Consider the following 24,975-nt stretch of genomic DNA (forward strand, 5'->3'; position numbering starts at 1 on the left):
TAGACCATATGGATGTTGCATTTTGATGTGATGTTGTGTTCTTTTCATCTTTTTTGAGTGATTGCCATGTCATCTAGTCTTTCTTTTTGCATCACTCATCATTCAAGCACTTTCATCTACATCTCTTATTTGATGAGGGCAGTGTGAAGTTTCTTTTGAGCTTTCCTTCATCTTATGCATAATGTTTTCATTTCAAGTTCTTTATATGCATATCTTTAGGGGGAGCTTCACACTTCTCTCATCATTCAAAATTTAAATTCTATTATCTTTTTGTGTGCTTTAACCATGTTGTCATCAATCACCAAAAAGGGGGAGATTGAAGATGCACTTAAACCCCCTAGTGGGTTTTGGTGATTAATGACAAGGTGGTTAAAGAGGACTAACATGTTTATCAAGTTTATTCATAGGAGTTTAGTCCCAAAGCGAGTTGTGATGGCTAAGAATGCAAGGAGACCCCCCAATTTGAATGTTCCTAAGTGCAAAAAACACCGAAGGTGATTAGACTAGGTTTTTCACTTTCGAAATTGAGTTTAGAAAAAAAACCGTACTATTAAGAGGGGTTTCAAGTGTGGTTCTAGGGTATACAAAGTGAGTCAAAATATTTTTGGAATCATTTTTGAAAAATGATTTTCTCCTCGGGACAGAGAGGGCTACCCGGAGGTTCTGGCCGGAACTTCCGGGTGCCGTTTATTTGCAAAAAGTTTCCTAAGTACTGCCCGGAAGTTCCTGGCACTTTTGCCCGGAACCTCCTGGCAGGTTTCCAGTTCAAACTTGTGAGTAACGGCTAGATGACGTCACCTAGTCGTTATATATATGGATTTCGTCCCTAGGTCACCCTTTGGCCATTCCACTTCTGTTCATTCTTGTTCTAGGGTTTTCTAGCCACTCCCAAGCTTCCTTTACTTCCTCCACTCAAATCTAGAGCCTATCTTGTGAGATTGAGAGATTAGATGAGAGAGTAGGAGTGTTTTGGGGATGGCTTTAAGATTAGGTTTGATTGAGCACTTTGGATACCTTGTGGGTTGTCACTTGGGCTTATTACTCTTGGAGATCTTCTCCTAGACGGTTAGGTGTCGCCCGTGAGCTTCTAAAGATCTTGTGGATGTCCCGGGAAAGTTTGTGAAAGTTTTCCTCACCTCCGCAAGGAAACAAGGTAAGTGAGTAAAGATTCTTGTGCTGAGTTTTCAGAGGTCCTAGGTAGAGCAACTTGCACTTGTGGTCTTTTCTAGAAGAAATTTTGAGTTGGATCTTGGTGGTCACTCAATTCTAGAAAATGACCTAGAAGTGTTGAGTTGAAGGCTGTGGACCTCTTCTGGGATCTTTGCATAAGTGAGGCAAGGGGTTAATTGAGACCCGGCTCTTTGGAGCACCTCAACGGAGAGTAGGATTCATGTGATCCGAACTTCGGGAAAAAATCGTCTTTGTCTCTCTTGTGCATGATCTTTGTGTGAATCTGCTGATATTCTGCAATCTTCATCTTGTTCCTCTGTGTGCCTAAACTTCTCTTGCTAGGACCTGTTTTTCATCTCTGTTTTAATTTATCTCTGCTGCCCGGAAATTCCTGGCTCAAGAACTCCGGAAGTTCCGGGCTACTCATCCTGCCCGGAAGTTCCGGTGTTCATCACCAGGAGGTTCCGGGCCCTGTCAATTTAACCGCTGCGATTGTTGAGAAAATTTCAGGAAAACCTATTCACCCCCCCCCCCCCCGCCCTCTCTAGGCTACATCTCTGATCGTTCAGACTTAAACCCGGGTGCTTGCATTTACGTCCAATTATTTTTTCAGTGGTAAGCAGCCGATAGTGAGGCGTTTGTGAACTCTATCAATTTGAAGATATGCACCTGTGTTTTTGTTGTGTTTCTGAAAGAAAAATCACTGAAGCAAGTCGTATATGTCAATCCCAAAGTCAGTACTAAAATTTAGTTGCTTCTGTACAACTGGAAGATATGATGAACCCATGAAAGACGTTGAAGGCAGCAGGTAATTGTTGCGATAGCGCTTTTTGGTTTAACTATTCTCTACATACATCCAATGGCGCAAACCAGGTAAGTCAATGTTTCGTGGTGAAAAACACGATTACCTGAGAAACTTACAGATCATGTTTACCTAGAGCTATGGATGTTTGTAGAATCAACGATTTATGTAAACACCACCACCAACCTCTTTTTCTCACATGATGATGCGTCTCAGACTGAGCAACATCTGGTAATGTTACAACTTAAAATATACATCATCCCCAATCCCCATCTTCCAAAGCAGGAGTGAAATAGCTTATGTAACGTCCATCATATGTGCATTGCTCACATTTGAGACCAAACAGTGCAAAGTTCCGTAGCCTGATAATGATGCCATGTTAAAATTCTCACTTCTCATGTGGAGTTTCTCTTCGGAGCTGGAGCTGGAGGCCCTGGCGGGCGAGCCAAATCTAAGTTCTGCATCTCACTTGCAAGAATCGCCCTTCTTTCTTTCAAGAAATTGAGTCGATTTGTCAGCTTGGCTAATGCAGATGGTGCCCCGGAATCCTGAAATATAATAGCAAAGCACATACTTTTAGCATAAACTTCAATCCACCCAAGTGGCACTAACAACCACATTTCTATAGAAGGACGCGAAAAAGGAGGTTCATGTTGGCCAAAGAAACATACCATCTGGCCGACTAGCTAGAACTGATATCAGTTAAGGAGTCAGTGAGATTTACCTCTGTTCTAGATCCAAGCCTGCCTAATAGTGGATTATTTGAGTATTGTTTCTGTGCAAGGTTCCACTTTGATGCCAATGGATCTTGGCCATCCTTGACAATCTCACCCTTAGAAATCAACATTCTTTGAGCCTGAAATGTGATATGAAAATAACTTAAGCTGTGTTCAGGAGTATTAGTTGGCAACTTCTTCCCCTCGCACGCAAAACGAAGCGACTCATTAACGTATGTTTAATTAAGTATTAGCTAAATAAACTTGAAAAAAATATCGATATGATTTTTTTAAAGCAACTTTCTAATGTAGAACATTTTATAAAAAAAAATACACCATCTAGCAGTTTGGGAAGCGTGTGCACAGAAAACGATGGAGTAGAAGTTGGGAAGAGGATGTATAGAACACACCCTTAATGATAGAATTGAGACCATTAATAACTTAAAACACACCCAGAACTGATTGCATGCTCATTGTTAACTTCGTTGAGCTGGATCTTTGCTACGTAATCTCGTTTTATTCCCTTGGTTGTCTACAGAAATGAAATATGAGAGATTGTGATGTAACAAAGATATTTAGTTTTTTTCCTGCACATTTGCTACTGGGCACCTCAGACACTTTAGGTCTTTATGCATATTCAGGCAGACATAACTAATGTGACTATCTTGGTTACACAGTTTCAAAAACATCTGTTATGATTTCCATTTCCAAATGTTGGGATTATCATAGAGCACTCAGAGACATGCACATGCAATAGTAATCCCAGACTAAAGAGTGTTTGGCTCTCATAGTCTTACCATGTGTGTAGCCGATACCATGTCAGATATAGAATTGGGCCCAACATTTGATGATGTGGTACTCTGTTCACCTCTGGAGAAAGATAGTCCACAAGTACCCTTTCACATTACTCAACGTTCTAATTGAACAACAAAAAAGAAAACGACATACAGTGCTAAAATATCACAGAATGCTCTGGACAGAAATCCTTACTCGGTTAGCTTGTCTGTATTTAGCAGTCGTTTGTTGCATGAGTCACATAATGAGGCGGAGCTCATCTGGACCTGGTTGTTGAGTTGTCCACGGAGATCAGAACCCTTTTGTTTCAAGTTCAAAATATCAGCTTCAGCAGTAGCAACTTCCTCAAGATCAGCCTTAGTCTTTTATTAGCAGAACAATTTTTTTTTCAAATGGTGAAAAAACACTTGCACTTTAACTCAATAATAAAATTTTAAAAAGAAAACCTTGTTGTCAATTGTTGATGGGAAGGACGCCTGCCCTCTTCGCAAATTCATCAGCCCTGACTCCAATGAGACCCTCAAATTTCTCTCCTTCTGTAGCTGATCTCGCAAATTTTCCACCTGTTGAGTGCAGAAACAGCAAAAACATTTTCTTGTTTAACAGTGAACAGAGAATGCATGTTTCAGGCAGATATTGAAGATGTATAAAATTTCTGGTGTGCTTGACATAGATTTAAGGATTTCTTATGGATGTAGAGACTAAATCATAAAATCTACCTGGGCGTTCTCTTTCTAGAAAAAAATATAATACTTTTCCCATAGTTTGAGCTCTTACTTCTTTTTCGAGTGCTAATCGGCGTTTATGCAATTCTACTTTCCTTCTTTCGAGACTTGCTTGTAGGATTGAATTTTCTTTCGCCTGAAATAGACAGCACATCACCTCATGTGTAAGTATTTAATGCTACAGAATCTCTCATTGATTCCAGGGAAAAGTCTGTACCTCCTTAGTAATTTTAGATTGGAGATCTGTCTTGCTGTTCTCAAGCTTCTCAATAAGAGTCCTAGTTGAAAATTTCGAATTAAAAGAAATATCTCAAAATTTAACAACAGTGTAAAAGCTGTTTGATATCTTCTCTTAAAGTTTCCAACTGTTCTTGATTTGATATTTTTAAATATGTTAACCAAAGATAAGAGACAAACTCTAAACAGTACAATACAGAAGCAACTGGAAAATTCACCAATCATGCAATGGAAGAACCAAAAAATTCCAGGAATGATTATGGAAGTGTGCTTTTATTTTAACTTCACAAGCACTTCTATCCACTACTAATCCTAATGGGAGTGGAAGGGAAGTTCAAGAAAATGTTGGGGCAGGAGAAAATGGGAAAAACCTTCTATAGCTTTTGATACCATATTAGCATAACAGAAGATATATATATTTAATTGTTGCAATGAAGACAAGCGGGATGACAAGTAAAAGCTAAAAGAGTAAGCAATATCACTTATTTGCATTATTACCCTAACAAAACTCAATTTCCCATTGTTGGTCCACCATCAAAGGAGTAGTTAGTTATTGAGACAAAAAGGAGAGCAAAGAGATAAGGTAGAATCACAAAGGGAAAAATAATTCAGTGCTTCTAAAGGATATGTCTGGAACTCTTCCAACAGCACAATACAATAATATATAGCTGGATACTTACTCGTCATCACTGCAATAGTCAATCTCCTCTGCTGACAGGTCTTTTCTTGCCTGTAAAGAATGTATTTACCCAAAATTATGAGATTGCCCTAGTCTCACTAATGTGTAAGAGTATGCAAATAACAATTGCACGCACTGAAGTACGGCCCCATAAGGTCTTTTTGCTCTTATTTCTTGAGCTGCTTGATTTCTCCATAAATTTTGCTCTTGCTGATGATGAGCGAACATTTAACTTTTCTATTTGGTCTGTGGATCCATTTGATTCGTATAATTCTTGTTTTCGATTGGATGGATCATTGCTTTCAATTTGGCAGGTGTCTTCCCTTACCGCACCATGTCCTGTTCTTGCTGCTTTCTTAGGAGGTTGTAAACCCTGATCGTTGCCATTAGATGCTGTGCCAGAGTTATTGCTTTTAACCTACAGAGTGTGGATCAAGGCATTGTAAGGGTGGCGTAGAAATTGCATTTGCATTAAGTCAGAGACACAAAGATGTAATTCTGGGTAATCAGTATACTTAACCACGTCAGTTACTTATTCAAGGTTTCTACAAAGTTGTGGAGATGTAGTCGATGGTCGTGTTCATTTTCACATCTCACATCATTGAGCTACTGTGAACAGATCGTTCTTTTCATGTCAGAACAAAGTTACAAGCATCCCTATGAAAGATTTGCACTTCAATTCTAAGTTAGCTTGAAATACTGATTCAACTTTGGGCATATAGCTTGAAATACTGATTCAACTTTGGGCATACTTTTTCAGAGGTAACCTAAGAATTGCTCATATCGGTGATCTAAAAGCATAAAAAACTGTAGCAGACAGTGGGGTAGCAGCTACTGCAGTTCTTTGTACAATTGCAGCAGCATAACAGTCTCGTGCTGGCTTTCAGTATATTCTAGTTTGCATACATTTCAGGTTCACCATTAGCATGGTCAAACATTTAAGCCTATTATTGGTTTAAAATTATAAACTAACATGTTCTACTATCAATGTTATATTACGTTATCAAAAGTGGAAAAATGATCAAACTCGTAAAAACTTCTATTTAGGAGTGGAGATAGTATATAAGAAGTTAATCCAAGTATGCTAACCATTTAGAAGGACAATTACAACACAAATTCAGCAGTTAACCACTGAAATCAACAAAAAAACGCATCGGCGGATCATAAAAGGCAACACAAGGGAAGCTCCCTCGTTACTGGACCTTTAGACACAACACATCTGTAATGCTTGAAATCAAAACGATGACTAGTTTTTTGCCAGAATGACCGAAGGAGGTCATTCAATGTAATTAAGATTGGAAAAACGATGACTAGTTGAAGTACCTTGTCATCAGAGACACTGGTCTTAATGTTGTTGTCACATTCACTGCCACCAGATGAGTGCTCAGTATCATCATCCATGTCTTCTTCAATGTTATCTTCACCAGAATCATAAGAGTCATCCTCTTCAGGGCCATCGTTGTCTGTGGAATATTCCTTGTCAAAATCACCGTCTTCGGACTCAGTATATGCATCTGAAGAGTAGGAACCGTCTTCCAAGTCCTATACAGGTAACTGCTAAATTAGAATCCATCAAGAGTCAATGCAGTATAACTTCAAATGGAACTTGACTGTGTAGAAAGGAACATGTAAAGGAAAAAGAGGATACATCAAATATCTGATCGTATTCTTCGAGCATAATGATGACGATTGCTTGAGCATGGTTGGCAGCAGCTGCAGCTTGAAGCAGCTGGAATGAACCATCCCCAGCCATACTAAAGTCGCTATCAATTTCACATTCACCGAGAAGAAGAGGTCGGAGAAGGAGTGGTGCCATGCAAGCCGCCAAAGCAGATTGAGACATCCTATTCACAGCTTTGTGTGATTCAACAATCTGCATCATCTTAAGAGTCCTAAAAGAAAACTAGTGAGTTTTGGAATCCATAGGTGGAACATGAAGCTACTCCATCCGTTTCACATTATAAGTCGTTTGTTTTTTTTCTTAGTCAAAGTTTTTTAGGTTTGACTAAGTTTATAGAAAAAACTAGCAACATCTACAACACTAAATTAGTTTCATTAAATTTAACATTAAATATATTTTAATAATATGTTTCTTTTATATTGAAAATAATACTACATTTTTCTACAAACTTGGTCAAACTTAATGAAGTTTGACTAAGAAAAAAAATCAAACGACTTATAATATGAAACGGAGGGAGTATTATTGTACTACAGTCTAATCTAAAGCTAACTCATACATTCATAATAAAATGATTGAGAACTACAAAAAATGAGAACTGGTTCTTCACAAATGAAAACCTCAGACATACACAAAGTGTGTAATTTCAAAAAAAAAAAAAAAACATCCAAGGTAGATACCTCTGCAAAAGTTGTCGGTTTGGTTCTGGGAAAACTTCATAAATTACTCTATTCATAGCATCAAGCCTTCTTGTCTTGTCAGTTCCTGTACAATCACACGTCTATATCAGTTTGTAATCCTAGGAACATCAGCATGTTTTCAGGTTAAGGGCATGCGCTGAGCTGACTTTAGAAGATTTACTTATGCATCAGTTAAATGCAAGACTACATTGATTGATTGTTGAAGTAATATATAAAGTAATGTGGATGGTGTTTTTAGCCGGAGTTGTGGCTTAGAGTGCCTGTTTTTGCTGTAAAGTAATGTGCATCGTTGTAACAATAGCGGTTGTACAGCTCTTAGCCTCCATGGCAGCTGTATCTGTTGTACTAGTTTGAACCTCTTCTCAATCTTAATAAACTTCGGCCGCGTATCTTACGCCGGCCCGGCGAAAAAAGAAGTAATATATAAAGAAAAATTGAAGTCAATCTTACGGTAAGCTCCAACCAGTGCAGTGCAACATGGTGCAGGAACTGGAGATGAAGGCATCTCTCGAAGAACATACTGTAGCAAAGAAGAACTGAAGATATGTTACTGAAGAATGTGGTAACTCTATGTTGTCACTATGTAGTCAACGTTTGGCAAAAAAAGATTACCTTGATGCAGTCACCAATAACATGTGCATCCTCTTCTGGGGAGAACTCATTTTTCCCTATAAGATCACATTAGTGATTTAAATGGTATTATTTATCATGTGAACAGGACATAGGAAATTCAAGGATCTGTTATCTATGCTTAACGGCTTACAAGTGACATAAATATCCTCAGGAGTCATGAATAAACATTTTATTATTTGATTAGAGTACAGCTCTTGTTAGAGAGAGAGAGAGAGAGAGAGGGAGAGAGAGAGAGAATCACCCTTTTCATAGTCCCGAACTCTTCGTTTGACTTCTTCAACATCAGCAGACTGACGTAGGATTCCTTCCACCTTGACACCTACAAACAGAGTATGTTTCTGCTCGTCACTAAACTACAGATTAATAAATATACATACAATGAGTTATTGTTTTTTAGATAAATATCATACTTCTATTTGACTGTTACTGATATTCACCAGGATAGCATGAAATTAAAATTTGAAAAAAAAAACACTCACCATAATCTTCAATGAACTTTAAGGCCTTCTCCAGGAAAGCTGGACTACCATCAGCATCTACAAGGGCAAACTCTGCAGGTCTGCCAATGATAGATTTATTGTCCGCTGCAATGGAAACGATAGGATTTGCCTGTTCAAGTAGAATGTAGGGTCCCAACCCCCTAGCTGAATCTAGTACTTTAGATCGTGGGCAACTGATGAAAGTTATCTTAACTTACACTGTTCAGCTGGAGCTTCAGCAGGCTCTGCTATGTCAGTGCTGAAAATTGGATTTTGGCCAACAGTATTTGCTACAACAGGTGCCTGTGCCAGAGCATTCTCTAGTGCACTTCTCCATTCATTGAGTTCTTCTGTAGTTTCTGCCTGCTCAATGAAAATCATTCCATTACAGTACGATAGGCAGGTGTGTCAAACATGAATGGAACAACTCCTTGTAATTGCATGATCTAATCTCAACCAAACAGTTGGTCTGCCGGAGATGATCATCCCCTCTCTCTTCCCTCGTCTTTATTGCTGCATTAATCGCTGCCACCCAATGGTAGCAGTACATACTGCAGATGAACGCCAACAGTATATTAAAAATGAAACAGGTGTGCGACCAACCTTGAGAGTGAAAGTTCGCCCATCGCGGCCATCAGGAAATAACACTGTTAAAAGTTTCTTGTCTTCTTTGACCACAACACTGAAATCATAGCTCAAGAATATGTTTATCAGATTACAGGAACTATAGCCTTTAAACAAACATTAATTTCTCAATGCATACCTTCCGGAGTTATTCAAGTCAATTCCACCTAGTGTAACAATCGGTTCATTTCCTCTGGGAGGTGCATTCTGAAATTAAAGCAGAAATTTGGGATGAGTTATCATGGTTATAAATACCTTAATCTTTTTCATTTTGAATATTATCAAATCAAGTAACCAACCCTCATGATATTTCAATAACAATCTGAAACGTACATTATTATGAACGAAAAATAATATGCTTAAGTAGTTCTTTTAATCATGTGATTCAAGTCTATCCGCTTCGACATGGCTACACTGACAGCCAGTAGTAGCCTCAGTGTTTGTTTTTTCACTTTCATATACAACTAATAGTATGTGAAAAAAATAAGCATTCCGCTTCACATTCAGGTCCGCGTATTTCTTTTTTCTTTTTCCATAAACTGTGTAGGCATAGGTGCTTAAATTATGACCAAGCCAGAATGCTATTGCTGGGGTGTATGAATGCTGATCAGGTACGGATATTTTCTAAAAAAAAATCCTCATTCAAAGGTTCGGGTTTCCTATTTCTGAATATTCTACAATTATAATTCGATTTCTATATTTAGTGCTCAAAGACCAAAATGATTACTGTGTTTGTCAGGTGTTAAAATAATTTTATGATGACCAGAAATAGCGTATATCTATATCAAGAGGCCCCAAATACAGAACCTATCAAGACCTTGTCAGATTCTACCTCCAGTGATAATAATGCAATGAGTAAATATGTAAAACAACAAAAAGACTAAGAGAAAGACAGGTCAAAGCCATAGAGAAGACTTTTTTATCCCAGCAGTCAGCTAGCAGTTTAGCATTGCTAAAACTTTATTAATTTACAATGTAAAAGTATGAAACCATAGAGCATTCTTTGTTACAATTAAAATTATCTTAGCTTGAATAGCAAAATAAGTCATCCGCATCAGCTTTGTGAGTGAACAACTGATGCAAAGGAACATAACAAAGTAGATATGCTATAATACAGTATTACGTCAAAAAAGGAAAAGCACACAAAGAACTACTGTTATAATACAGTATTACGCCAAAAAAGGCACAGCACACAAAGAATCACTGTGATATATCTTACAGGATCACTTCTGAAGAACACCAATGATGCCCTTGTAAGAATAAACCAGCGCTTTTTCCATGTTGTCCAACCAATTCCTGTTACTTATCACTTTTAGTTGAATATGAAGAATACTGTAGATTCAAGTATTACAAACTTTTAAGAACTTTTTTGTTTTTTTAAAAAAGAATCATTAGGTAACCAAGCTTCTAAATTTGCCACATGCAAAAGATGGAACTAATCATTCTCATACACCTATGCAAACTACAAGCAGAAGTTCACAACAAAATAAGTCCAAAATACTTTTGTTGGCTTGACTCTGTTCTATGTGGGGCTTAGTATGGTTAAGTGATTCTTAAGCAAATAGAAATTTGGCATTTCAAGGTATTGATTGTGTTATACTATGCTGAAACTTTTCAAGGATCTGATTTTTAGAGAGGCGTTCCCTATAAGTTCTGCGGGTAAATAATAAACACATGGTATATTGATGTACTTTTTGTGCTCGATACAACATACAAGGCAGACTAAAATGAGTCATGGTTATCAATTTTATAATATACAATTCACCATATTAATAACTTAATTTATTAACTTATTATGGATCAGTTTTGTAATTTATTATGCTACCTAAACATCCATGACAAATGGCAAAACTGTCATTATTCATCAAGACATTGTCATAATTGTGTGACTTCAGGATAACATGTATTATTGGTTCTTGTGTACTTGAAGTGCATGGGGACGTTATATTTGTTCTATTTAGCCCACTTCATGGACAATATTCATATCCATAGATATATTACTGCAATATTTCTACCACAAACATATGTTTTCGATGTAAGGATGTACTCCCTCCGTCCCACAATATAAGGGATTTTGAGTTTTTGCTTGCAACGTTTGACCACTCGTCTTATTCAAATTTTTTTTTGCAAATATAAAAAACAAAAAGTTGGGCTTAAAGTACTGTAGATAATAAAGTAAGTCACAAATAAAATAATTAATAATTTCAAAAAATTTTGAATAAGACGAGTGGTCAAACGTTGCAAGCAAAAACTCAAAATCCCTTATATTATGGGACGGAGGGAGTATCTATTAATGCTAAAAACAGAATCCATGCAACCGTTACAGATATTACTGCAAATCGTACCTTTAGATGAGAGCAGTAAATGTCCACTCTTAAGAACCTGCATCAGAAGAGTACCTAAAATTGGTCATGGAAACTTGTGCATGCGACTATGAAGCATAAAAGCAATCATGTCTACTTCTTTTTCCACTGAACATAGCTCTGAACTAATTATGCGGTTTTACGATAAGAATTCAACAAACCCCCCTTTCATATGCTCCCCAAAGCACAAATGATACATATCAATATCAAAAGTGAAGTTTCAAGTATGAATAAGCTGCAAATATGCATAGAAATGGAAGCTTATGTATCTATAGACAATCCGGTAATTTAGCTACAAACCAGTGATGTGTCAAGTCGTGTATCACTTGCTCAAGTAGCTTACAATAAGTCGTTCACCAGGTTATTTAGATAAATACATATCACAAGTTTTAAGTGCAAGAAATCTCACAAACCTGGCAATTAGGACAACTAGTTGGTGATTTATCACCAGTTTCAGATGTGTTTGTATTTGGGTCTCCTTCCCCACATCGGCAGATCTTGAACTGGCCTGCATTCTCAGTAGTCTGTGAAGATGATACCTATCAAAAGTATGGAACAAAATGGAGTGAATACTCACTAATGCCACAGTAAAGTGATGTAATTGACCTTGTGAAACTTGAGTTTAGCAAAAATAAAAAACTTTTACATGATAGGTATTGTGTGCCCATAGTGTTTAATATAGTGTCATAAGGAGGTCTTGAGACAAAATGCTAATATTTTGCCAGAGAGAGGTGCTATAGAGCAATGGTATATTCATAACTTTGATTACCGAGACTGCTGAAAAAAATTGAAATGTTCATTTTGTTCCTTCAATGAGATTCACTCTTTATGCCTGAAGAAGTAACTGGCCTACTGCTAAAATATTGTCTTGAAATAACATCATAACTGTAATGAAACATATAACAGAAATTCACTCTATCAACAAAATGAAACCTTCACCTTACTTTTTTACTTTGAATGAATTGCACTAGTCCAATATTTCAATATATACTCAAAATCAACTGAACTTTTACTTAAGTGGTTAAATGGTGAACTATATACTGGAATGACTGTAAGGAAAGCATATCCCCTCTTACTTGCTGGTAAGGAATCCTGAACTCCGAAGCTGACATTGTCTTCTCTAAATGGCTGAGTTATGAACACACCAGAATGTTTCTTTTCCACCAATGAGTTGATATTTCTCTAGAGACTGATACAGCATACAAGGTTACCTGTGATAAATTTACACCATATTTCTTACAAAAATATTATGTGGCACAATGATATTATCGACTCAAACATCAATAGTCTTAAAAAAATCAAACTTCAATAATTAATCGCTGAATGCAGAATGATTCTCTCCATTCAGAGCTAAAGTGAAAATATACATGTGATTTAACCATTTGATTGGCCCAGTCTCTTCCTTAAATACTACTAGTAAAGTATATGAGGTGACAGGAATCCAGAACGAAGTGAGTTCCCGTGAAACTCAAAATTCAACAATAGGAATAAGGGTTTACCACAAGAAAGTGAAGCATGTAGACTTATTTATTAGCCCCTCATGCAGTGGCTTCAAATCTGTTGAGTTGGCTTCCACATCCACCCTAAATATCAGCCTATAAGCTATTAATCCGTTAGTTGGAGGTGGGTATGTTCAATAGATAACAAACAAACATAAACAAAGTTACAGAGTTACAGACAGAGTAAATATGGCAGACTACTAGCATACGCCCTACAGTTTTGGTTCTGTTATGCCGCACGTAATGAGAACTCTGTTTCATAATGGCATTACGGAATGCATTTATGTTCGTGTATGTAGGAACCACATGGAAATTTCTGCCTCCAGCAGATAACTCAAGTTATACAGAGATCATAGTACGTAGTTATGCTAAAAGCTCTAAATAGAATTCATCAAATGAGGCACCCCACTTGAACAGGCACCAAATTCGCAGCGAAGCACATATTATAAAATATGAAATGAACAAAAGTTACGATGTACACCAAACAATCCCAAAATTATCACAAGCAATTAAGCAAAACACACGCCTCCTATGGATCAAACCTTCGGACTGCACCCCCAGCGATCCGCATGCAGAATCAGATTCACTTCACCATATCAAGCAGACATGCGAGAAGTCAATCCCCCCCCCCTCCTCCCCCACAAACTAAGGGAAACAACAATGCGTCATGCGGTTGAAGAACACAAGTGGAGGCGGCGGCGGCGGCAATGCGGCTCACCTGCGACCACGAACGCGATCACAAATCTCACGGAAGCACGCGCGACGCCATCGATCCCACCACCGCCTCCTCCACCACCACCACCAACCTCCCGTTTCTCCCCTCCTCTCTCTCTCTCTCTCTCGTTCTATTTCGGTATTTCCTCCTCCCCTTCTCGCCCGCACTTTCTCCGGGGACTTCTTTTGGCAGACAGGGGGGGAGGGCGAGGCCAACGAAATCGCTGACGACGCGTCCCACCCCCACTGTAGCGTGGGCCCCACGTGTCAGAGAAACGTTCCAATTCCATTCCCTTTCTGCCGTTCCTTTCCGACGGGGTCAAGCGATCTGGGCCGTGGGTTTGGGTGTCGCGCGACACGTGGCATCCGATCGAGGGGGGTCCTGCCGTGCGTGCGGGCGTAGTGGGAGGCATGTCGTGGACGGGAGGGACAGGTTCCGTTTTGTGGGGCCCATGGACGGTATCTATGGTTTAGCTGGGCTCCACTGCTTTGAAAAATCTTATCTTCTCCCCTAGACTTTTGTTCCTTTTGTTCGTGGGCATAGGCCCAAATATCATACTACTGCCTTTTTCTTTTCTGTGCTTATCTGTCGCGATATCTTTGGAGTTTTGACTTTTGGCTGAAGAAGAAATGATCAATCCAGGATTCTCAAATGATTTCCAGAGCAAAGTACATGTTTTTCTTCGACCAACCAAACGGCCAAAGCTTCATGATGATATTGCTCCGTAACAATTGGATGCTTTGGGTGCTCTTGGAGAAGAAGCATTTTACTATTGTGTAACACGGACACGTTGAAGCAGTTGTACGGAAGCATGCACAGTACTCCTGTTGCAGCTTGGTACTGTAGATTGGTTGCTACTATCTCCGTCATAAAATATAAGAGCATAGAACCAACATGGCGACATATACAGCCTGTTTAGATTCGTGGTATTAGAAAATGTCCAATCCGAGCCTGCTACCACCGCTGATCCTTGAATCCTCGGTAGATACGCATGTTCCTTTGTGTCCTGCACAAGCCATGTGCGAGCCGAACGAGCTAGATGAGCCCCCCCGGCCTAAGCCGGACCCCATTCACGAGCTCACGGTCGCAACAGAATTGAAGACACATAACCAGACAAGCTTTGTTCAGTGAGGCCGTACAAGCATGGCAAATAGTAGTGGCAGCGGCAGAGACAAGGACTGCACTTCTTACCAGAACCAAACCGAAGTGTACAATCCCTCCAGGGTTTTTGTCGGATGCAGCAACAAACATTACGCTAAACACTTGATTAGGAGTACTTGAATTCTTGAAACATCTTGCCCACGATTCCACAAACCACATTGACTTAACATTAGCAGATTACTGAGAATGTCAGACGACTGTCCAAGGTATACGTAATTTTTGGATGCAATTTTGGCGTTTGATGGTAACCACACAGTCACGCCTTCTTCGAGGTTTCAAAAGCGAGGTTTCAAAAGCTAAGGAGGGAGGAGAACAAGGGCCAGCCAGCCACTGCTACCACACCATGACAAATGTGCCTCTGCTTTTAGTTGTCTCCACTTGGTTCGTCGTCCTCGTCCAGATTGATGCCAGAGATACTCATTTTCCCTATATTTACTGCAGTGTAAAATAGAATGAATTAGTAGTAGAAATTTTTCAACAGGTTGCACACTGAACACAGTGGAAACTTGCACTCAAATGTAAGCTGGATCAATGATAAAATTGGTGCGGAATAATTAAACCATCCATCCTTTACTAGTGTGGTGCCGATATACATGTCCTCTCTACAACCTGACACTAAACCCCAAGTCCCCAACACTTCTGCAGGAACTAAAATACTATGGTGGAAGGCCAAGAATCTCTCTTGCGCACTCCCCAAACAACAAAAGACATAGGTATGTGCTTACCGATGGCATCCATTCCACTTAGATTTGGCATATACTTGCTAATGTGCTCATCTGCAGCTTTATCAGCCTTCAGTGTCTCACATTCGAAAGAGATCGAGAATTTCCGATTCCCATGTTTCTTTTCAACCAAACCAACAATGTCATCTTCCCAACTGCACAAAATATTTATTCCTTCAGGAAAATTGAGGTTGGATTAAAAATTCACGCTCAGCATAAAACAAATAAATGATAGTAAAAAAGCACCGAGTCCACAGTTTCCTCAGACTATAATTAACCATTACCATCATTCACCGGAGTCAACCAAGAGAGACCCTAGATCTCACTCTGCTTAATCCCCTCTTTACTTTTTTCACACTTCCTTTACTCATTAGAACTTATGCAAGACATCTAATTACAAAAGATGTGCAATCCTTATGTGCATTCTCAAAAAGATATCTGATTAAAGATAAGACAATCAACACACATCATAGCATTTTGGGAATATGAAAGGTGTTACAGCATTAATCTACAACTCCAACTTCATGCCAGTAAGACCCAAAGCAATTATGCATTAATTAACAGCATTTTGGTTGCTTGAAAAAGTACCACAAAGAACCAATGCCACAGCGAAACAGTGTGTTGCATCCAACAGAAATTTTAATGAAAAACAGAGAACAAAGACACACAAGATAGCACTAATAATTGGTACAATGAGCCATTTATCCTTTTCTCGGTTTTATTCGAAGTATGCTACTATAGTATGTTGCTTTGGTGTTCATTGTAATCCAATTATGTGCCTACAGAGCCTCAGAAAATGAGTATTCACAGTATCTCAGTACAATCCTCTTATTTGAGAAATTGTTGATAGATAGTAAATTCTGCATTAGTTCTAATGAAATCCATCCATGACAAAAAGTAGTTACCCATGCAAATGGTCAATGTTTTGCAACCGAGCAGCATCATGGCCCCTGCATTCCACCACAGCCACCTTCTCTCGCTTGTTCTGTCAAATGAGCATCGCAGTTTCATGAGGATATTTAACTCTTATGAGCAAAGATACTTCTTATAGATCCAACTCCAAGGAAATATATAGCACAAAAATAGTAGGTGCTTGATGGTGGACAAGTTAGAATTTCTCACCTTAAAATCAATTATGGAAAGCTTTATCAGGCGGTAATCTTCTCCTCGACTGCACTCCCTCTCACAAGATATCGCTTACATGACAGACAAGAAAAGGGAAAGAATAATGTAAGTTAAATTTTTTTTTCTATCTAGCAGATACAGATGGTGCACAATTCCACCCACTTTGATTCTCTTATACTAGATAGAACATATTATCTACCTCAGAACATATTATCTTACTGTGTATCACTCAAGCTTCCATTACATGTCGATAAGGCACCAGCAGTTAATCATGATTTTTTTTCATAAAGCACAAAACAAACCCCAATTTCCTAGATAATAACAGGTCGTACAATTTTATACACATTTTCTTTTGAATGACACGCTAGTAAAGGGCATTGTCTAATACGATTTAGCACGTCTTATCTCACTATGCCTTCTTTTCTTTTGAGCAAGGGAGGAGACCCCTCCCCCGATTCCATTACCAGAAATTTAAGTTTAACGGAATCCACAGTTTCATCCGGCAAAAAATGAAGAGTAAAGTGCATTGGCGGTCCTTAAACTTGTATGGTTGTCTCATATAGGTCCCTAAACTCTCAAAATGCATATCCAGGTCCCAGAACTTGTAAAAGTGTATCATCTAGGTCCCAAATCGACACATCCCCTCTAGGATCCTACGTGGCGCTGATGTGGCATGCCACATGGATGACGTGCCATTTTCTTTTTTTTTCTTCTTTTCTTTTTATTTTTCTTCGTTTTCTTCTTATTCTTCTTTTTTTTTCCTTTCTTCTGCTCGGGTCATAGAGAAAGGAGAAGAAAGGGAAAAAAAGAGAAGAAAAAAAGAAAAAGGAAAAATTTTTAACGGGACCCATTTGTCAGTCAAAATGATGCCACGTCATTCCGTGTGGCATGCCACATCAACGCCACGTAGGATCCTGAAGGGGTTGTGGTGATTTGGGACCTAGATGACACACTATGACAAGTTCTAGGACTTGGATATGCATTTTGAGAGTTTAGGGACCTAGATGACACACCACTACAAGTTTAAGGACCGCCCGTACACTTTACTCAAAAATAAAGATAAAAGCTTTTTTCTACCCTTTATCAGCTGCTGCAATAGTGCCATCCCACTATTTCAGCTGACAAAGTGGAAAAGAGCAAAAGGACCACCAAACTAAACTTACCAACCTGCTACAAGACCAAAAGGAAAGTTCCCAGACCACCAGAATAATCAGTTATCCATAAGCAGTTTTCCAGCCTCAGTAGTTTGTAAAACAGGAAGCAGCAGCTAAACATGATAAAAAGAACCATCAGTAGCATCTTCTATCTTCTTCTTATAGGCATCATCTCCTCCAGCTGTTGTGCTCTGCTCCTGCCGTGTCGTCTTCATTGCAAACATCTGGAGCTAGAACACCACCCATGTCTTGCATTATACACTTCCTCGGCTACTTTTTTTTTTTTTGAAACCTAAGTCAGCCTTAGCTGATTTTATATTAAGCAGAGGAAGAACTGTACATAATCACCCGCGGTGATTAGAGAGGAAAAAAAAAAGAGGAAATACAAGAAAAAACAACTTGCCACAACGAAAAGTTCTAGTGTGCTATTCTCACAATGTCTTTAACCCCACAACTTCCTCAGCTACTTGCTTTAGTAGCTACACCCCCCAGAGTAATCTTCTTTCACTACGCAATCATGTATCCTCGGAGATTACCAATGTGTAAGTAAGAAAGGCCAACCGCCTGATCAATACTACATTTTTCTAATAGCATAAAAAGACTCGAATTTCTTGTGCAAAAGGGTCATGTCATTTTGTACACACTTAGGGGGTGCTTGGGAGAGAGGGGCAACATAAGTCCCGGCTAAAGTTTAGCCCCTCTCTCCCAAACACCCCCTTAATCTTTTCAATCAATTTTCCTTCTGGGACAGAATGTGGACATTTGCAATGATTCCAACACAGATTTCGCCAACAGAAAAAAAAAAGTATATCACTTGCTTCTCATTAGGCGATGAGCAAGAGAGGGTTTTGGTGAGAGCAAAAGGGTTTTTGGGTGAGACCGCAGACGATTCAGGCTATAAATATGCAGTAAGAGCCAGCCCCCCATGATCAGGCACCAGCAAGTGCAGGAATAGGCAACGAAGAGAGATGGATACGTGTGCCGTGGAGACCGTAGCAGACGGAGTCCGGGAGGCGGATGAAGTGGCCGGAGATGGCGCCGGACGGCAGTAGCGCGATGGACGCGACGCCTTCCATCGTCTCACCCGCATCCGCCTCCTCGACTTTCACCCCAGTGTCCTCCATCTCCGCCGCCGGCGGCCGGTGGTCGCCGTTCGCCTGGGGGTCCGAGACTGAGCTCATCGTTGTTCCCCACGCGCCAAAGAACCGCGGTGCGCCGCCCAGGAAGCGGAAGACGGGAAGACGGTGGGTTTTTTTTTTTATTTGGCACCGAAAAAACGGTGGAGTTCTGCACTTTTGCTAGGCTGTGTTTAGATCAAACTTTGGATCCAAACTTCCAACTTTTTCCATCACATCAACCTGTCATATACACATAACTTTTCAGTCACATTGTACCAATTTCAAATCAAACTTTTAACTTTTAAAGGAACTAAACACAGCCTAGTGTAACCCCCCTAATAATAAAGATTTTCTTCAGAAGCCCCATTGCCCCATAATTCATCTCAAAACATTTTGAGTACTAGTTCTTTATGAATTTGGAAATAAACCCGCTGACATAAAACTTTTAAAAGTTTCATTTTTTTTTAAGAATTACGCAGTACAACACAAGACACCCACAACGCACGCACACTCACCCCTGTGAACACACGCACGCAAACCCTACCCCTATGAGCATCTTCGAAGACTGGGTCGGCAAATCCTAGAGATTGACGAAGTCATCACAGACGCCTCGCTATCGACGGGATAAAGGTTGTGTTTAGATACATGGGTGTAAAGTTTTGGCGTGTCACATCGGATATACGGAAACACATTTGAAGTATTAAACGTAGTCTAATAACAAAACAAATTATATAATCCGTCTGTAAACTGCGAGACGAATTTATTAAGCCTAATTAACCCAACATTAGTAAATGTTTACTGTAGCAACACATTGTCAAATCATGGCGCAATTACGCATAAAAGATTTGTCTCGTAATTTACACGCAATCTGTGTAATTAGTTATTTTTTTCGTCTGTATTAAATACTTCATGCATGTGTCCAAACGTTCGATGTGATAGCGTGTAAAATTTTACCAGACGATCTAAATATGTCACACCCCGATCCGGCACTGCCGTACAACGGCACCTGACAGGAGCGTGTCGTAGGAAAAACGGCGCGAACCGCTTCCTACGAAACCGCGATCTCAATACCAGTCCCAGGACATAGCGCTGGTACCCACGGTGACAAATATGAATCATTGCAATCCTTAAAATAAATAGAGGACTTATTTACCTTAACTTAGGTTGCAGCTCAGACAGCCCGAGAATGCAACCGACGACACGGACGAGGCAAACACCAACAATAGCAGCAGCAGCGGAACCAACGGTCTAACACCCAACACCACAGGCGACGGCTGGGAACCAGGACGAAACCCTAATCTTCACTTCACTTCATCTTCACTTCACGACAGAGGAACTATATATACATATATAGAGCAAGGGTGAGTACTTTCGTACTCAGCAAGTCACGGGAATTTAGGTGTTTGATGCAAGTTTGGAAGAGAGGCAAGGTTGTTTTGGTAAATCTTTTGTTTGAAATCATTTTGAAATCACTAAGTGATTTATTTCTTTTTAAGTTCGGGTCGAAAAGAGACTTGCGTCTCAAATTTCAACAACTCAATTGATAATGTACCGACCTCCCGGGTCAGATCATTACTTCTCGGCTCCCAGAGCCATTTCACTTGATTAAATCGGCTCCCAGAGCCTTTTTCATTTTCTCGGACTCCCAGAGTCCAGCTGCCCAGCAGCACAACAATCCACTTCCACTCGGGAAGCCTAGTCTATGATGCCCGCAGACATCCCGAATCACACAGATTCGTTTCTGACCACTCAGGTCATCCATCTGCCACATAGGCTGATTCTGGTTACGATTCCCACACAACAACTTTTCACAAAGCACAAGCAAACAAATCTACGCAACGGGAACCACCTCACAACCGCCCATGACCGTGGGCATGGCTGTTCGAACAGTTAGTTAACCTCTGCAGAGGGGTACACTTTACCCACAAGATACGAACTTATTCCGAACACCTGTCGGTATCGGAGGTTCGCAACAAAGCCTTTCCCAAGCCGACCCAGGGTTACCTCATGCCACATAGAAGGATCAAATCCTTCACATAAATATAGGCCAGATCAGTTTTCACAAATCAAACTCCAACCACCTCGATCGGTAATCTGGCAAGCTTCGCGTTCTTGCCTTACCAGGAACCCGGGTTGGCTCCAACCGACCCCGCCCCGGCGTTCCCCAACTATTGGCATGCGAGGTTTCCCTGAACCGACTAGTTACTTAGCTAGGGTGTCCCATTCCACCTTGTGGTTGCACTTTGTTATGATTGATGAGTTTCCCACAGGAATCGGTCCTTATATGCGAATACGGGACAGCGCCACGCAGGCACCACCTCCGCATCGTGAGTTTTCACAATTCATTTTATTTTTAAACACACCGACACCACATGTCGGGTTTTCAAGGCTTCTCAAACCCATTTCCCAATTTTTCGACAATCAACGGTGTATGTGGGATATTTGGTATACGCGCTCAGAGAGCACGGATACCGAGGTACCACAAGAGTGGAGCGACAAGGAATCAGGGTAGTACAACCTATAGGAATTAGTGCGACTACTGGGTAGGTCCGTCGGTTTGGCACGCAAACCGAGGCCAAGCAAGTTAAGTGTGTGATTCTAATAATGCAAGTTGCAAACAAAATAATAATGATTTTCCAATTATAGGAGCAATTGGTTGAAGGGGTGACTTGCCTTGCTCAAGGTCTTCACGGAGCTTCACGAATCTTCGAGAAAACCCGCGATCGGCGAAAATCCGGTAACCGCAACTATACGCAAACAAACAAAAACCTAAACAAAAGACCAAGAAAAAGACCCTATTTAGACTGAATAATAGTGCCATTAAATAGATCTCAATTTTACGGAATTACTAGAAGTTGAACGGAGTCAATCGGAAGAGCGGTTGGGAAGATATGAATTTTGGAAGTTTAATTGGAATTTCTGGAAGACGAGAAATGGTTTATGGAATTTATAGAAATAATATTCTCAAGAATATTATTGACAGTCACTGACGTGCGGGACCAAAGGAAAATGATTCATAGAATTTTGGAATAAAGAATTTTATTTATGAAACAAAGGAAAAGGATTTATTAAATCCCTTGGAAAATTAAAGGGATGAGGGATGTGATTTGGACTTTTCTCGGGTGGCATTGGTGCGGCCCAAAGGGTTGAAGGAGGCTCGGCCGAGCCATTGGGCCGGGCGCGGCCACGGGGAGGCGGCCCAACAGAGGGGGCGCGGGGGAGAGAGAGACGGCCCGGTGGACCGATTCCACCGCGCGGGGTCCCGGTGGGGCCCACTTGTCGGTGATACGGCCCACGGTGGGATGGGCGCATGCGAGGGTGGCGCTAGGGTTCGGGGGGGAAGCGGTCCACGCGCGGCCCGCGGGTGGACGCGGTGTGCGGCGGGCCCACGCGCAGCATGTTGGCTCTCCGTGGACCGCGCGCGAGGGTGGGGGACGGAGGGAGGCGGCTGACCGAGGTCAGCTTTGACCCGGTCGCGTCGAGGTGGCGCCGACGTGGCGCCTACGTGGCAGCCACGCGGGCCGGGAGAGAGGAGGAAGAAGAACAGGAGCTCCAACCAACGGTGGCCGACGGCGGGGTTTCACTGGAGCACGACGCAGCGATTCGATCGAGAGGGAGTTCACCGGTACAAAGGGGAGCACGAGAGGGGTTGAGCCAACGGCTCGGATCCTTCGAGGAGGGGCCGACGACGACGAATCACGGCGGCGCACGCCGGTGGCGGGAAAAGGGGGAAACGGCGGAGGGGTGACGGGGATTCAATTCAAGGCGGTGGGAGCGTGTCCGGGGTTCAAGAAATCCGTTTCCGGCATCGGATGGGACGGAGGAGCACCGAGGAGGGCTAGCGACGGCGGCGGCCTCCGGAAGCCGGCGGCAATGGCGGGAGGCCATGCCGAGCGGCGGCGGAGCTCGAGGCGGTGTCTACGCGCGTTCGAGGGGCTAGTAGAGCTACCACGCAAGCTAGAGAGGGCGAGGGAGAACGAGGAAGGAGAATGAAGGGAGTCACTACCGAGTCGGGACGGCACGGTGACGAGTGGCCGACGGTGCGGGAGTGAGTTCTCCGTTCTCAGGCCGGGGAAGGGGAAGAAGGGGGGTGCTCGGAGTCCCGCGTCACACGTCCTCGCACGCACCGGCCTCCCCAGTGCTTGGCGACGAACGGCGACGGCGAGAGCGGAGCGAGCAACAACAATAGCGCGGCGGTGATGGAAGTGAAACGAGAAGAGGATTCGATGGGACGGGCTCGGGTTTTATAGGTGGCCGGGTGAGGAGCTTCGAGGGGAAGGAACCGACTCGGGAGAGGCGGTCAAGGAGAGGAGCTGGCGGTCACGCCCGTGGTCCAGGCGGCGGCAGGCGGTCACGGGCGGTGTCGGGCAAAATGGAAAAAGGAGGGGGAAAAGGGAGCTCTGTTCTTGCCGAAACGGGGAATGGGAGAGGGAGAGGAGAGCGCGTGAGGCAGAGAGACGCGCTGCCTCCACGTCTTGGACGCACGCGCGCACAGGGTGGGGGCGAGCGGCAGGGCGGCATGGGCGGCTGCGCGGCGCAGGCGGCCAGGGCTGACGCGGCGACGACCGGGCGGTCTGCCACGCGCGGGCGAGAGCGTGCGCGACGCGAGGGCGCGGCGGAATTCAGAGGCGGCGGCGGGAATCGGCGCCGGGAGGGGAGTGAGCAGAGAGAGAGAGCGAAGATGGGAGAGAGAAAGAACGAGAGAGCGAGAGAGCTCTCTCTCGGTTCGGCTCGGCGCGTGCAACGCACGTGCGAGGCTGAGGGAGGAGAAACGGCTGAGAGAGGGAGGTGGGCTAATGTCACGCCCAGAAATTCCCGGATGGAATCCCAAGCAGAATGTGCATTAAAATCCCCGTCCAGGACCAGCCGGGGTACACAAACGACAATGTTGACATACAGATCCACGTCTTACAAACATTATAAAGTCTTACAGAAATGCAGCGGAAAAACAAAAGAAACTGGAGCTAAGCCTTGACTTGAACGGCAGCGGGAACACCACTCCACAGGCATCCTCGACGGCACGGACGAAGCCTACTCCTCGGAGAACCCGCCATCGGACACATACTCGAGCTCTGAGGTTGGGGGGAAAAGTAGAGCAAGACTGAGTACTACCCACTGTACTCAGCAAGTCATACCGGAATGGGGGTATGATGCAGGGAATTAACAAAGGAGAGCTAGAGTGGTTCATTTGCATAAATACTGGCATTTATAAACAGGAATTTAATGCGAAAACAGTTGTAATAATTAAGCAGTATTAACATCCACTGTCCAACGCTAACCCACGTTGCGACAGGCCCAACCATCCACCTAAACTATCCAAGTTCTACAGATTACACTAGGGTGAGACTAATCACGGTGAATCTGGTTGACCGCCCATAACCGCGGGCACGGCTATTCGAATAGTTTTACTCTGATCAGAGGTGTACAACTGTACCCACAAGACACAGCCCCACGACACGTTTCCGTGCGCCGACATGTCACCACGACATACCGGAAAGAGGCCGTGACAGGACCCTTCGCATAACCCCCTCTAACCAAGCACACCACACCTCAGGTTTCACCCCCACTCCTCGCAAGGCAGCGGGCAGTCCCCTCTCGTGCCTAGGTGAATCCGGAAGCCGCATAAGCCGTCGCAGGGCCCATCCAAACTCCATCACGCCCACCCTTGCCTGGATGCGTCGGCTAGAGGAAAGCTACACTACAAGCCCAGCCGTTGCCCACGCTGGCTTGTGGTAAGCACGGTAAATTCTTCCAGGGCATCCCGCGAACCGGTCCTTAACTGCCATGGGTGCGACTAGCAAAACCATGCACCCACAGCCCACCATGTGGTTCATTTTAATTAACCAACACCAGAGCGGTGGTATTAAACCAACATTATC

The 24,975-nt window shown here is 42.2% G+C and overlaps 2 protein-coding genes across 8 annotated transcripts; both read right to left on the reverse strand.

The window, feature by feature from the left end:
* Nucleotides 1–1,958: 1,958 nt before the first annotated feature.
* LOC4332298 (rho GTPase-activating protein REN1) lies at nt 1,959–14,006 on the reverse strand. Of its 7 annotated transcripts, none has more exons than XM_066308803.1 (25): nt 13,820–14,006; nt 13,102–13,185; nt 12,679–12,813; nt 12,016–12,141; nt 11,585–11,621; nt 10,459–10,535; nt 9,379–9,446; nt 9,219–9,297; nt 8,834–8,978; nt 8,616–8,720; nt 8,378–8,455; nt 8,116–8,171; nt 7,954–8,023; nt 7,483–7,567; nt 6,773–7,016; nt 6,448–6,666; nt 5,261–5,542; nt 5,126–5,175; nt 4,426–4,486; nt 4,261–4,344; nt 3,930–4,046; nt 3,679–3,845; nt 3,486–3,558; nt 2,697–2,828; nt 1,959–2,520 (listed from the first exon to the last, which is right to left on the reverse strand). In XM_066308803.1, the coding sequence occupies exons 3-25, from the start codon at nt 12,712–12,714 to the stop codon at nt 2,368–2,370; spliced, it is 2,544 nt and encodes an 847-aa protein (XP_066164900.1). In that variant the 5' UTR covers nt 12,715–12,813; nt 13,102–13,185; nt 13,820–14,006; the 3' UTR covers nt 1,959–2,367. The 7 variants fall into 7 exon arrangements, with proteins under 7 accessions (XP_066164900.1, XP_015629212.1, XP_015629211.1 ...); XM_015773726.3 differs by having other exon boundaries at nt 3,679–3,749; nt 13,102–13,197; XM_015773725.3 differs by having other exon boundaries at nt 3,679–3,782; nt 13,102–13,197.
* Nucleotides 14,007–14,984: 978 nt separating this feature from the next.
* Nucleotides 14,985–19,245, reverse strand: LOC4332299 (uncharacterized). The gene is made up of 5 exons (XM_015773750.3): nt 18,955–19,245; nt 16,822–16,895; nt 16,605–16,684; nt 15,703–15,854; nt 14,985–15,412 (listed from the first exon to the last, which is right to left on the reverse strand). Exons 1-5 carry the CDS (start codon nt 19,157–19,159, stop codon nt 15,342–15,344), a joined length of 582 nt encoding a protein of 193 aa, XP_015629236.1. The 5' UTR covers nt 19,160–19,245; the 3' UTR covers nt 14,985–15,341.
* Between the last annotated feature and the right edge of the window lie 5,730 nt (nt 19,246–24,975).

The sequence above is a fragment of the Oryza sativa genome, chromosome 3, assembly GCF_034140825.1.
Source record: "Oryza sativa Japonica Group chromosome 3, ASM3414082v1".
Classification (NCBI taxonomy): Eukaryota; Viridiplantae; Streptophyta; class Magnoliopsida; order Poales; family Poaceae; genus Oryza; species Oryza sativa.